The sequence below is a fragment of the Neovison vison genome, chromosome 7 (genome assembly GCF_020171115.1).
Source record: "Neovison vison isolate M4711 chromosome 7, ASM_NN_V1, whole genome shotgun sequence".
Lineage (NCBI taxonomy): Eukaryota > Metazoa > Chordata > Mammalia > Carnivora > Mustelidae > Neogale > Neogale vison.
The window spans coordinates 50,308,947-50,322,039 of NC_058097.1; the positions used below are offsets into that span (position 1 = coordinate 50,308,947).

At 52.7% G+C, this 13,093-nt stretch overlaps 1 protein-coding gene and 1 pseudogene across 2 annotated transcripts; one reads left to right on the forward strand and one right to left on the reverse strand.

The window, feature by feature from the left end:
* Window positions 1-612: 612 nt before the first annotated feature.
* Window positions 613-7,145, reverse strand: NR1H2 (nuclear receptor subfamily 1 group H member 2). Of its 2 annotated transcripts, none has more exons than XM_044256809.1 (9): window positions 7,015-7,145; window positions 6,363-6,424; window positions 6,150-6,281; window positions 5,500-5,781; window positions 5,136-5,407; window positions 4,739-4,918; window positions 3,738-3,837; window positions 1,566-1,774; window positions 613-1,200 (listed from the first exon to the last, which is right to left on the reverse strand). In XM_044256809.1, exons 2-9 carry the CDS (start codon window positions 6,403-6,405, stop codon window positions 1,054-1,056), a joined length of 1,365 nt encoding a protein of 454 aa, XP_044112744.1. In that variant the 5' UTR covers window positions 6,406-6,424; window positions 7,015-7,145; the 3' UTR covers window positions 613-1,053. The 2 variants fall into 2 exon arrangements, with proteins under 2 accessions (XP_044112744.1, XP_044112743.1); XM_044256808.1 differs by having other exon boundaries at window positions 5,500-5,790.
* A 4,089-nt stretch (window positions 7,146-11,234) lies between these two features.
* LOC122913869 lies at window positions 11,235-12,257 on the forward strand (annotated as a pseudogene).
* Window positions 12,258-13,093: the final 836 nt, after the last annotated feature.

Below are 13,093 nucleotides of genomic sequence, written 5' to 3' on the forward strand. Positions count from 1 at the left end.
CAGCATGTCCCTTCCCTCAATTTGGGGGCCAAGCCGCCCCCACATCTTGCTTTATGTCCCCGCTGGGCCGCGATATCCTGTGAAGACTTGCCTACCTTCTACCTCTAGGTGCCCACACAGCCACACACTGTGGCTCTTACACTCTAGCTGGCCCCCTCCGTGCCCCCACTGCCAGCCCTGACTGGTAGCCACCTCCGAGGATTTTAGCTTGTTCTCCCATGTGTCCAGTGCCTAAGATTGTGTTTGCCAGATAGTAAGTGCCCCATTTATATTTGTGGGATGAATAACACCTGCAACCCCACAGGGGCCAGCACAGTGCCTCGCCCACAAGTGGCTTCAGCAAGTATTTTTTTTTGCCTAGTGAAAGCCCGGGTCTCTTCAGCCACTGAAAATTCTTTTGTCCTTCAATGGGCTCCAACTCACCTTGTACAGGGAGAGGATACCAAGTCTGTCAGCCTCTCCTGCAATCAACCCCCCCTGCAGAGCCCAGTCACATCAACCTGAACCTTCCATCAGCCTAGCAAGCGGCACAAGGTTCAGGGGTCTGGAGTCAATGAAGACCCTAACAGCCCATCCCCAGTATATACCCTGGAATCACTCTGGCTCAGGGCAGATTTCTATTCATACTTTATTTTTCTGTTTTTGTCTTTTTTTAGTTTTTATTAAATAAATGGAACAGAGGGGGGGGGCCTGTGGTTTCTCAGCAGGTAGGGGAGAGCCACAGGCCCCCCAATCCCTCTGCTCAAGGTGCACTGCGCAGTGAGCTTGAGGTGTAAGCTGGGTGGGGAGGGCAGCTGGTAGTGCTAGGAGAGTCAGAGGTTGGGATCTATGACCCATCCAGCCCTCCCAGGAAGACTCAGTGGGTAGGGAGGGAGCCTCCTGGAGCCTCTCTGGGGCTCACGTGAGGGCTGAGGGCTGGTGGGGCCAGGACTTATGCTCTAGGCCACAAGGTGGGCCCCCAGGCCTGGCCCCTTCCCACTCCAGGAGGAAGAAGGGGTAACAATGTCCATTCGTTGGAAGGTACAGGGCTGTGGGGCAGGAAGGCCGGGCCCCTCACTCATGGACGTCCCAGATCTCAGACAGCAGAGGCGGCAGCTTCTTGTCTTGGAGTCGCAGGGCAAAAACCTGCTCTGAGTGCACAGAACTCAGAGTGCGCAGGCTCACGAGCTTCATCAGCATCCGTGGAAAGCGCAGCTGGTCCTACAGGGGGACAGGAGGAAGGTGGGCGCTGGCCAGGCTCCTGCCCTTCGAGGCTCTGGTCAGCCCGCCTGGACCACCAAGAGGACCTCCCTCCCCGGGGTGAGCCAGGACAGCAGTGCGGGGACCACCCCCCCCAACCCCTATGCCTACACCAGGCCTGGCTTCTTGGGCCAGGGACCCAAGGCCTGAGGACAGACTCTGCGGAGAGGACATCAGCTGGAGCTCCAAGGGCTGCCAGGGGAGCCGGAGCTCAAAAGAGGAAGCAAGACCTCAGCCCCAGGCTGACTCCACGTGGGTGTGGACTTCCTGCCCCTGCCAGGGCCTTGGGAGGGGCTGGGCTATGGGGAGCTCTGGGAGCTGTGTACCTGTGGCCTCTTGATGCGCGTGTAGGAGAGCAGTGCCTCAACATAGGGTTGCTGCAGGGCCTCGACGCGGCTTGGCTCCTGTACGTTGGGCCGGTCAGCGGAGAAGATGTTGATGGCGATGAGGAGGGCGTACTCAGCGTCATCCAGGCCCAGCCGCCGCATGGCCCGTGAGAACTCAAAGATGGGGTTGATGAACTCCACCTGCAGGCCTGTGAGGGCAGGAGGCCTGGCCCGATAAGCTCCTCCAGCCCCAAACTGGCCCCACGCCCAGGCCCTAACACTGCTCAGTCAGCAGGGTGAGGTAAACAGCAGTAATTCTAGTGTTCTGGTCACGTCTGTTCACCTGGGTCCCTGCTGCCCAGATGAGCGCCTGGCACATGGTAAGTGTGCCCTAACCATGCCTGAATAAATGAACAAGTAAGAAGAGTGAACATTTACTCAGTATTTCCTACTACCGCATCCTACCTTCCCTGTACCTGGATTTTAAACCTAGGTCACACCACCTTAGCCTGCGGTGGCTCCCATGGCTTAGAGTAAAGCCTGAGCTCATTCCATTCATTCAGTCATCAAGCTTCATCAAGCACCACTATGTGCCAGGTCCCGGGGTAGAGCTGTTTCCAAGACAAAGCCTCCCCTCCTGTGGTACTTGCACTTGTGGGGTGTGGGGACAGACGACAGGCATTCACGTAAGCAAACTGTCACCATCCAGCCTGTCAGAGGGATGGGTGCTGGTGGACCAAGGTTAACGCACAGAAGGGTAATGGGGGCATCGAGAACCAAATCAACATCGTAGACAAGGTGGCCACTGCATAGTGATGCTGTAGGAAGGCCTTACTATAGGGGGACCTTTGAGCAACAACCCGCAGGAGGGAAAGCGACAAGTCATGAGGATGTGAGAGTGTCCCAGGTGGGTGCCACCTGTCTGCTCTGCCCAGGTCCGGGCAGCCTTCTAGGCCTCGAGACTTTCGACGTTGAAACTACAAAGCTCCCACATGAGCCAGGATGAGCTGGTCACAAAAATGCTGACTGAGGAACCAGCAGCTACAGATTCCCCGAAGTGGGAGCACAGCTGGTGGGTGCAAACAAGAGGGAGGAAGCCAGTCTGGTGGGAGGAGGGTGAGTAATGGGAGATGAGCATGGAGAGGCCCTGCAGGGCCTGTGGGCCATAGCAAGGACTCTGGCTTGTCTCCCAGCGAGACAGGAGCCATGCAGGGTACTGAGCAGAGAATAGACATGAGCTGACTTGGTATGAACAGGACCTTTCTGACCACTGTGTGAACAGACATATTCGGACAACCCAGTGAGGGGACCCGGGAATGTTCCAGGAGACATGTTGGACAGTGGCAGAGCATGGAGAGAAGTGGCAGGACCCCAAATTTCTCTCCAGCCCCATCTCCCTGTGCTCCAGATGCCTTGGCCTCCCTGTAGTTCCAGCTCTTCCCTCACCTCAGAGCCTTTGTACATGCTCAGCCCCCTACCAGAAACATTCTCCCCACCCAGTGCTCCCCCATCACACTCATACTCTGAGATGGCCAGGGCTTAGAAGGGAAGAAGATGGGGTTAGGAACACAGTGTGGGAGTACAGACAAGTACCCCAGGAAAAAACGATGGGAGAGAGCTGGACTTACAAAGCTGAGACTGAAGAAACACAGCTTTTTTGTATGTGGGGTTCCCTGGCGGGCAATGCTACTCCCCAACTCCCTTTTCCTAAGCGATGTATCTCACCCCTCAGGTCTCAGTTCAACTGCACTTCCTCCAGAAGCCCACTGCCTAAGTCATCCCCAGAGAAGTGCTCTCAGAGGGGAGGGACCAGGACTGCCCTGTACAGTTGGGTAGGTTGCATACTTCACAATGGACTGAGCTCCAGCCTCCCTACAGTGACACCAGATTTTGGGAGGAGGGAGTGTCTTCTCTTCTTCTCTTAATTCCTACTGAAATGCCCTATGTGACAGCAGACTCCTCTGCCTCATTCACACGGCATCCCAGTGCACGGACATCACACTCAGAACATATACCCTTATCTCAACGAGGCTGGCTCACCCAGCTTTGGAAATAAAGGAATGGAGGCTCAGACAAGAATGAGGTGGCCTGGGATCTCCTACCAGTAAGGGTCCAATAGGGGTCCTGCAGGGGCACCAGCCCTGCACCCTCCCATCCCACTCTCTGCCGTACCTGCACGGTGGAAGTCATCCTTGCTATAGGTGAAGTCCTTTAGGAAAGTGATGCACTCCGTCTCATGGTTGTAGCGTCTGGCTGTCTCTAGCAGCATGATCTGGGGGCAACAGGGAGAGGAATAGGCAGGGGAAGGGGCTCCTGGAGTCCCTATGACCCTTTAGTCACTGGTCTCTGCTCTCTCGGCCTGTGGGGGGACCTACTCTTGCCAGAATCATCCTTCACCCCTCTGCCTCTGCCTGTCCCTTCAGCCACTCCAGCCTGCTGCAGTCAGCGTGTCAGTCACTCAGGCTCTCTCCCCACCAGGTTTGGTGCCCACAACACCCTTCCTCCACTTAGGATACCCTCCCCAGATGGTTACGAGGCATGAGGACAGGCACTACCTATTTTGTTCACTGTCACATACCCATCACTTGGAATGGAGCCTGGTCTAGGCTAGGAACTCAAACCTTATTTGTTACAGTTGTTTTGGTTTAAATGTCAACTCTGGGGCACCTGGGTGGCTCAGTGGATTAAGCCTCTGCCTTCGGCTCATGTCATGATCCCAGGATCATGATCTCAGGATCCTGGGATCGAGCCCTGCATCGGGCTCTCTGCTAGGTGGGGAGCCTGCTTCCCCCTTTCTCTCTGGCTGTCTCTCTGCCTACTTGTGATTTCTCTCTCTGTGTCAAATAAATGAATGAAATCTTAAAAAAAAAAAAAAAAAAAAAAAAGAAAGTCAACTCTCCCGAACAGCCTTACCAGCACCACATTCTCTAAAGTGCAGCATTCTAGCCCAATCCTCAATTTTTCTCAGCCTCAACCCATTCCCTTTTCCTCCTTGGCCCCTGGGAGGCTCTGATGATCTGTTTAGTATTTTTGCATCCCCCTACAAGGTATCCTCCTCACAACGGTAACAACTAGAGGAATCTGGCTCATCACTTTGCTCCCAACAGCCGTCCTGGGATTCCCTGTGGGCAGGAATAAAGGGCCTTGTAGAGGATGGGCAGGCTGCCCAATACCTCAATGGTAGATGCCTTCAGGAGGGCGATCTGGTCCTCACGGCCCAGTTGCAGGAAGCCAGGCACCTGTTTGGCGAAATCCACAATCTCCTGGACTGAGATGATGGCTAACTCCGTGAAGTGGGCAAAACGCTGCTGGCGGGCATCGCGGGACTGGGGGTCTGCACCCAGGGGCCAGGGCTGGGGACACAGGGGCCAGGATCACTAACAGGCCTCCTCCCTTGAGCCCAAGCCCGTGGGGACACCTTGAGGCAAAGACTGTGCCCTAGGGGACCCTCTTCTCCAAGGCCCTGCCCTCTGGAGCCTTGATCCCTCCCCATGCGCTGGGCCTCAGCCCTGCTGGCTTTACCCCACCGGACTCATCACCCCTCAAGGCTGCAGGGCGGGCGGGCAGTACCGTGACTTTGGGCTGGTCAGAGAAGGAGCGTTTGTTACACTGCAGTTGAGCGGCCACCAGTTGCTGGATCATGAGTTCCTGAGCAGCGGTCAACTGAACACCCTCGCCTTCCCCGGAGCCTTGGCCACCTCCGTCAGACCCTCCAGGGGAGGCCCCAGGCCCAGAGGTTGAGCTGCTGCCACCCACCGGCCCTACAGGGGACTGTTGCTGCTGCTGCTGCTGCTGCTGCTTCCGAATCTTCTTCTTCCGGATCTGTTCTTCTGAGAGGACGCCTATTCAGGAGATACAGGCCTCAGTGGAGGCCCCCAGGGCTGGGCAGGGGCCAGAAGGGCCAGAGGGCCCGCTCCCCCGCCCCGACACTCACACTGCTCCCTCATCCCGGCCTCCTTGCATTTGCGCAGCCGGCACTGCTGGCACTTGCGCCGCATGAAGGCGTCCATCTGGCAGGTCCCGCCGCCCCGGCAGGCATAGCGCCGGGCCCCGCCTCGGACCACACTGCGTCGGAAGAAGCCCTTGCAGCCTTCGCAGCTGAGCACGTTGTAGTGGAAGCCGGAGGCTTTGTCCCCGCACACGCGGCACAGCTCGTGGCCCAGCATCTTCGGAGCTGGGCCCTTCTTTCGCTTGCGCTCCGGCTCCTCTGTAGGGTCTGGAACGACTGGGGTGAGGTGGATGGAAGCCATGAGAGACAGAGCCCCACAGAAACAGCAGCCAGAGTCACCCCCACAAGAGAGAAGAAACAAAGAGCCAGAGCACAGAGAATGATCCAGGGAGACAGCAATTCAGAAGAAAAGGTGTGTGTGTCAGTGAACCCCAAAGAACAGAAGACAATAAGAGGTATCAAGTAGGAAAAAAATACACTCACAGGACAAAAAAGAAGTGGCAAATAGGTATGGAAGAAAAAAATCAGTTAGAAATTGGGAGCCTCCCATCCTCATCTCTGATCTTTCTCCCTTCCTAGATCCCTTCCCGAATCCCCCATCAACTCCCAGCCACTGCCCCTGAGCCCTATCTCACCCACGCTGCAGGCTGAGCGGGCCCAATCACTGCCCGGGACATCAGGGTCTGGACCCGCAGGCCACAGTTCAGGACCCTCCTCCTTTATAGCTGGTGAAGAAGAGGGGGCGCTGGGTTGAGACGGGCCATTTCCTGGGAGAGGGAAGCACAGTGAGTTTCTCCTGACTAGTGTGCAACGGGAGTGGGGACTGGGCTTGGAAAGAGGTCACTCACCAGGCAAGGGAGTGTCCAGAGAACTGGTGGTGGGAGTGGACATGGTGGAGTCACGGAGCAACCTGCAGGTAACAGGAGGACTTGTGGGGCCAGGGAGGGTCAGGTGAGGCCAGTCCCCCCCATCTTGATGGGGCACTTCTTTCTTCCCATCCTTCCAGACTCCTCCCTTACTGCATGCAGAACGCACCCCTAATCCCTGCCAGCCTATAAAGCCTCTCCGGTTCTGACAGAGCCCACCCCCTACTGGTCCAAGTCCGTTCAGGGTCTCAAGATGGGCTCTCACTAGACTCCGCCCCTCCCCTAGGCCCCACCCACCCCAGACCCCGCCCACTCCCCCTTTCCAGGTACGGCCTCAATCGTGCTCCACCCTCACTTCCTCCACCTCACCAAGTTTTATCTTACCTACTCTTACTCCCCACCTCTGCGGAAGAAGCACCCCCAACTTCACTCTGACCCCACCCGCTCCCCATGCTCCGCCCCCATCTTTTCCCCCTAGGTCCCGCCCAACCCTTCCAGGTCCCACCCTCACTCTACCCATAATGCTCCGCCCACCCCCTTTGCCCCGCCTAGCCGGTACCCCTCCTTACAGGTCCCGCCCCATCTCCCATTATGCCCCGCCCCCACCTCCTCCCATCACGCTCCGCCCCCACACCTCGCTCCAGGTCCCGCCCCTCTCCGAACTCCAGTGGGGGGCGGGGCTCATGGCTGCGCGCGAGGGTCTTGTGGGCGGCCTCTCGCGGGGTCTCCTATTCCCGTTGCCCTGGAAACAACCGGAGACAGCGCGAGCTACAGAAGGGAGCGGGGGAAAGGAGAGAAAGGGGGCTGAGCGGAGCGGCGCAGGGAACGCCGGGAAGCCCCGGGCCCGGGGAGCCTCCCGCGTCTCCCCCACACTCTAGTGCACCTGCCTCTGTCCCCTTCCTCTGCTTCTCCTTCTCTGTATCCTTTGGCACGCCGCCGCTTCTCGGATCCCCTCAAAAGTAACTTCGCCACTTCTTCCGGCAACCCCGCCGTGCGTCACTTTAGGAAAGGGGCGGGTAGCCAGGAGTGACGGACTTCCGGCCCGCTTAGGACTAGCCAAATCGGCTGCCCCGCATGGAAATTGTGCGCTCACCGGAAGTTTACCGTCAGTGGTAGCTCCACTGAGGTCTGGCAGAAGAGTTCCGGAGCAGTTCCATGGGGCGCCCTGCGGCCGGGGGAGCGTGGCCAGTCCCTAATCTTCGGTCTAGAAGCTGGGCGGCTTTAACTCATCCCTGTGCTTCTCTGGGCTCCGGGCCAAGGGTACACTGGGCGTAAATCTCCCGACCTTTAGCTCCTTTTTTGCACACGTTTGACTTCAGGCATGTTTGTCTTTTTCTGATTGTTAACAAGTTTCTTGGTTTTAGAGGCGCTTTGGTTATTGATTTTAAATAAACTGATTTACAAACCTAGACCCAGGAAAAATATATTTAAAAAATAAATTGTTGATGTAAGGGCCTACTTAGCCAGAGCAAGCCATTTTGTTGTTTATGCAGTAAACTTAGATTGACCCTGCCCCCCCCCCCCCCGGAACTTACTTAGAAACAAATCTGGGAAACCAGTAAAATATGACTGACCAGCCCCTGATAACAGAGCCCATATACCAGGACATGTCAGGTCAGGGGGAGGTAACAGAGCCCAGAATACAAGGATGAGTCAAGCCAGGTGGAGACATCCAATCAGGAAAACATCTCCCTAACCACCCAAGAATGTGAGCCCTGCCTTTTGGAGGCCAATTCTGACCAGAGTGATAGGCTAGTTCAAATAGCTACTCTAGGGTGAATTGTAACTCAATTGGCCACCTATGTGTGGCTAGGCTAGACCACATGGCGTTTGCTCTATAAAAGTTAGTCTGTGAGCCTGGGAGGGGTCACCTCTTTGCAAGAGACGACCCTGGCCAGTCAGTTTGATTCTCGATGCTTGGCATGAAATAAAGCTTTGCTTGACCTTCACTTTGTATCAGTCTTGCTCCTTTGACCATGGACCCAACAGCTGATAAAAAAGTACTAAAAAAAAAAAAAGTATAGCCTTCTCATGCCAAAATGATAAAAATAATAGCTTTTAAAGAAAATCCACAGTACTTGATTAGGTAGAAGGAAACTGTCCTGAAGTCTTTCCTTGATGATGATCAGATCTATATGGAACATATATCCATTCCTTTAAGAAGCTGGAATTTTTTTTTAAAGATTTGATTTATTTATTGGACAGAGAGAGAGAGAGAGAGCAAGAGAACACAAGCAGAGAGAGCAGGAGAGAGAGAAGCAAGCTCCCTGCTAACTAAGCAAGGACCCTGATGTGGAACTCAATCATAGGACCCCGGGACCAAGACCTGAGCGGAAAGCAGACTCTTAATGGACTGAGCCACCCAGGCGCCCCTACCAGTACTTGTTTTTATATCTTTTTGACTATAGCCATTCCAGTAGGTGATATTTCACTGTTGTGATATTTCATTGTTGTTGTTTTTTTTTAAGATTTTATTTATTTATTTGAAAGAGAGACAGTGAGAGAGAGCATGAGCGAGGAGAAGGTCAGAGAGCGAAGCAGACTCCCCATGGAGCTGGGAGCCTGATGCGGGACTCGATCTTGGGACTCCCGGGATCATGACCTGAGCCGAAGGCAGTCGTCCAACCAACTGAGCCACCCAGGTGTCCCTTCATTGTTGTTTTAATTTGTACTTCTTTGGTGGCCAATTCTATTTCTTTTTCTCACAGATACTTTGCAATGTGTAATTCTGCCTTTCTATTCTTCTTTTAAAGATTTATTTATCTATTTATTTATTTGAGAAAGAGAGAGAGACGGAGCTGGGATAGGGGCAGAGGGAGAGAGAAACTCAAGCCCATGGCCACTGAGCTTAGAGCCTAGTGTGAGGGTGGATCCCATGATCCTGACATCAGACCTAAGCTGAAACCAAGACTGGGATGCTTAACCCACTGAGCCACCCTAGCGCCCCTACCTTTACTATTGTGAAGGGGAACCCGAAGATAATATAGCTGAACTATGTCCCCATACCAAAATACCACTTGCTTCACCAACTGCAACACAAAAGCTGTATAAAGAGAAGCTAATGTGTAATAAAGTGATACCCACTTCAACATAGACACACAAGAGACACACAGCCAGATCTTATTTCAAAAGATAGAATTATTGTACATTTGAAAGCGACAGAGCAGTCTGACACAGGAGGGCTCAGGCAGCACTGTCACGTGCAACACAATTTTTCCAAAATTGTGGTCAAATATTAAAAGAAAGCAGGGTCAAATTGTGGTCAAATATTTTTAAAAAGGCCAGGTTGGAAGCAGCAGAGTGAGATGGGGATGGGGGGAGGTGCGAGACAAGATCATACCTGAAGGCTGTGGGATCAGGAGGCCTTGCAGGTCAGATGTGTCCAACATTGGCTCAGAGCTCAGAAAACCGTTCCCTTAACCTGGGTGACCCCAGCGGACTACATTTCCCAGCATATTCTCGCAGACGGTGCAACCACGTGACTGGATTCTGGCCAATGGAACATGACCAAAAGTAATAGGCGATTTGAATGAAAGCCTGTGTCTGGCCTGAGGCCAAGGTGTCTGAAACTTCAACACCGAGGTTCAAATCCGCCCCCCCACCCCTGCCCAGCACACCGGGGCCATTCCCTCCCCTATCCTTACTCCTCAGTTTCCACCCTCAGTGAAGTGTGGATCGTAATCCCTCTCTTACAGGATTGCTAGGCTACTATTTAAAACAGTGACGTGAAAATATCTGTAATCCTTTACCAAGTCAAATCCTGAGTTTTCTGGTGGGATTGTGTTATCCTGAATATGGAGTCCCAAAAAAGCTACATTGGGCAGGGGTCCACTGAAGATGAAGCGTTTACTCTTTTTCTTTTAGAAGGGGAGGCCAGAAAGACCCTGAAAGGTGCAGTTTAAAAATTAAAAGCAAAAAGGGGCGCCTGGGTGGCTCAGTGGGTTAAGCCGCTGCCTTCAGCAGGGAGCCTGCTTCCCTCTCTCTCTCTCTGCCTGCCTCTCTGCCTACTTGTGATTTCTCTCTGTCAAATAAATAAATAAAATCTTTAAAAAAAAAATTAAAAGCAAAAAAAAATTTTTTTTAACTACTTCTTTGGGCCAGGTGCTTAACAAATGCTTGCCAGCAGGTGCCTGACTAACTCAGTCGGAAGAGCATGTGACTCTTGGTCTCCTGGTTGGGAGTTCGAGCCCCACTTTGGATGTAGAGATGACTTAAAAATAAAAATACTAAAAAACACAAAATGCCAGGGTGCCTGGGTGCCTCCGTTAGTTAAGCGTCTGACTCTTGATTTCAGCTCAGGTCATGGTCTCAGAGTATGGAATCGAGCCCTGCTTGATCTGGGGCTCTGAGTTCAGTGGGGAGCCTGCTTCTTCTCTTTCCTTATGCTCCTCCCCCTGTTTACCTAAGCTCTCTCTGTCTAAAATGAATAAATAAGCCTTTTTAAAAAAAATGCCTGTTGGGGGCCTCCTGGGTGGCTCAGTCCTTAAGCATCTACCCAGGGTCCTGGGATCTAGCCCCTCATCCGGCTCCTTGCTCCATAGGAAGTAGGCTTCTCCCTCTCCTACTCCCCCTTCTTGTGCTCCCTCTCTCACTGTGTCTCTCTCTGTCAAATAAATAAAATCTTAAAAAATAATGCCTGTTGGATTATAGTAAATTATGTCAAATTAAGAGACTGGTATTTCAAGAGGAGCCTGCATGGCTCAGTCCGTTAAGCTTTTGGCTCAGGTCATGATCTCAGGGGTTGTGAGAGTTATCTCTCTCCCTCGGCTCTTCCCCCATGCCTACTCTCTTGAGCTCTCTCTCAATTAAATAAACAAATAAATAAATTTTAAAAAATTTTTAAATTGGGCTCTCTGCTCTTCCCTGTTCAACAGACAGCCTCATCTTCAGGTGCAGTGCCAGCCGCCTGCTGGAGACACGATGGTGAAGGTTGAGAGTGAATGGACTGGCAAAGTGGATATTGTCGCCATCAACGACCCTTTCATTGATCTCAACTACATAGTCTATATGTTCCAGTATGATTCTACCCATGGTAAGTTCCGCGGCACAGTCAAGGCTGAGAACGGGAAGCTTGTCATCAATGGGAAGTCCATCTCCATCTTCCAGGAGCGAGATCCCGCCAGCATCAAATGGGGCAATGCTGGTGCTGAGTATGTTGTGGAGTCCACTAGGGTCTTCACCATGGAGAAGGCTGGGGCTCACTTGAAGGGCGGGGCCAAGAGGGTCATCATCTCCACTCCTTCTGCTGACGCCCCCATGTTTGTGATGTGTGTGAACCATGAGAAGTATGACAACTCCCTCAAGATTGTCAGCAATGGCTTCTGTACCACCAACTGCTTGGCTCATCTGGCCAAGATCATCCATGACAACTTCGGCATCATGGAGGGACTCATGACCACCGTCCATGCCATCACTGCCACCCAGAAGACTGTGGACAGCCCCTCTGGGAAGCTGTGGCGTGATGGCTGAGGGGCTGCCCAGAACATCATCCCTGCTTCCATTGGTGTGGCCAGGGCTGTAGGCAAGGTCATCCTTGAGCTGAATGGGAAGCTCACCGGCATGGCCTTCCATGTCCCCACCTCCAACATGTCTGTCGTGGATCTGAACTGCCACCTGGAGAAAGCTGCCAAATATGATGACATCAAGAAGGTGGTGAAGCAGGAATCAGAGGGCCCCCTCAAGGGCATCCTGGGGTACCCTGAGGACCAGGTTGTCTCCTGCAACTTTAACACTGACACCCACTCTTCTACCTTCGATGCCGAGGTTGGCATTGCTCTCAATGACCACTTTGTCAAGCTCATTTCTTGGTATGACAATGAATTTGGCTATAGCAACCGGGTGGTAGACCTTATGGTCCACATGGCTTCCAAGGAGTAAGAGCTCCCTGGACCACCAGCCCCAGCCAGAGCAAAAGGAAGAGAGAGGCCCTCAGCTGCTGGGGAATCCCTGCCCCAACTTATCCCCCAAAACACTGAGAATCTCCCAACCTCCACTGTTTCCATCCCAGACTCCATGGAGAAGGGGAGGGGCTTGGGGAGCCCTACTTTGTCATGTACCATCAATAAAGTATACTGTACCCAGCCAAAAAAAATTTTTTTTAATTTAAAATTTTTTAAATAAATTTTTTTAGAAAGAGAGAGAGCGAGAGAAAACATGCATGATGGGGATGGGGGGAGGACCAGGACTTGATCTCAGGACCCTGAGCCTAAGGCTGACACTTAACCGACTGGGCCACCCAGGTGCCCCAATATTTTTTTTTTTTAAAGAAAGAGACTGGTTCTTCACGATTACAAAAAAGCTCTGAATTTTACCGTTAATGTAAAAATGTGTGTAGACGCCACCATTTTTATAGCATGTATACTAACTTTTTAAGACTTTCAGAAAATGTACATTGAAATTGATGTGAAAAAAAATTGAAACTGTATTATTGGAAGTCATGTAAAATAGACTGATTAGAAAAGTTTTTCCCCCCATAGCTAATAGAGAATAGTCACAAGGCTTTTCATTTCTAGGTGTTGGAAGTATGGTTCTTAGAGTGAATAAATCAGGACTAGGACTCCCCTGCCCCCCACGCAAAAAAAAAAAGAAAAGGTACTCGTGAGGTGGGTAGGGACAGACTGATCTTGGCTGGGGAAATAGGCCCACACCACCACCGTGTGGCAGTTTTCGGAATTTGCAGGCAGCACCTTTCAGAAATCACTTGGGGGGGCGCC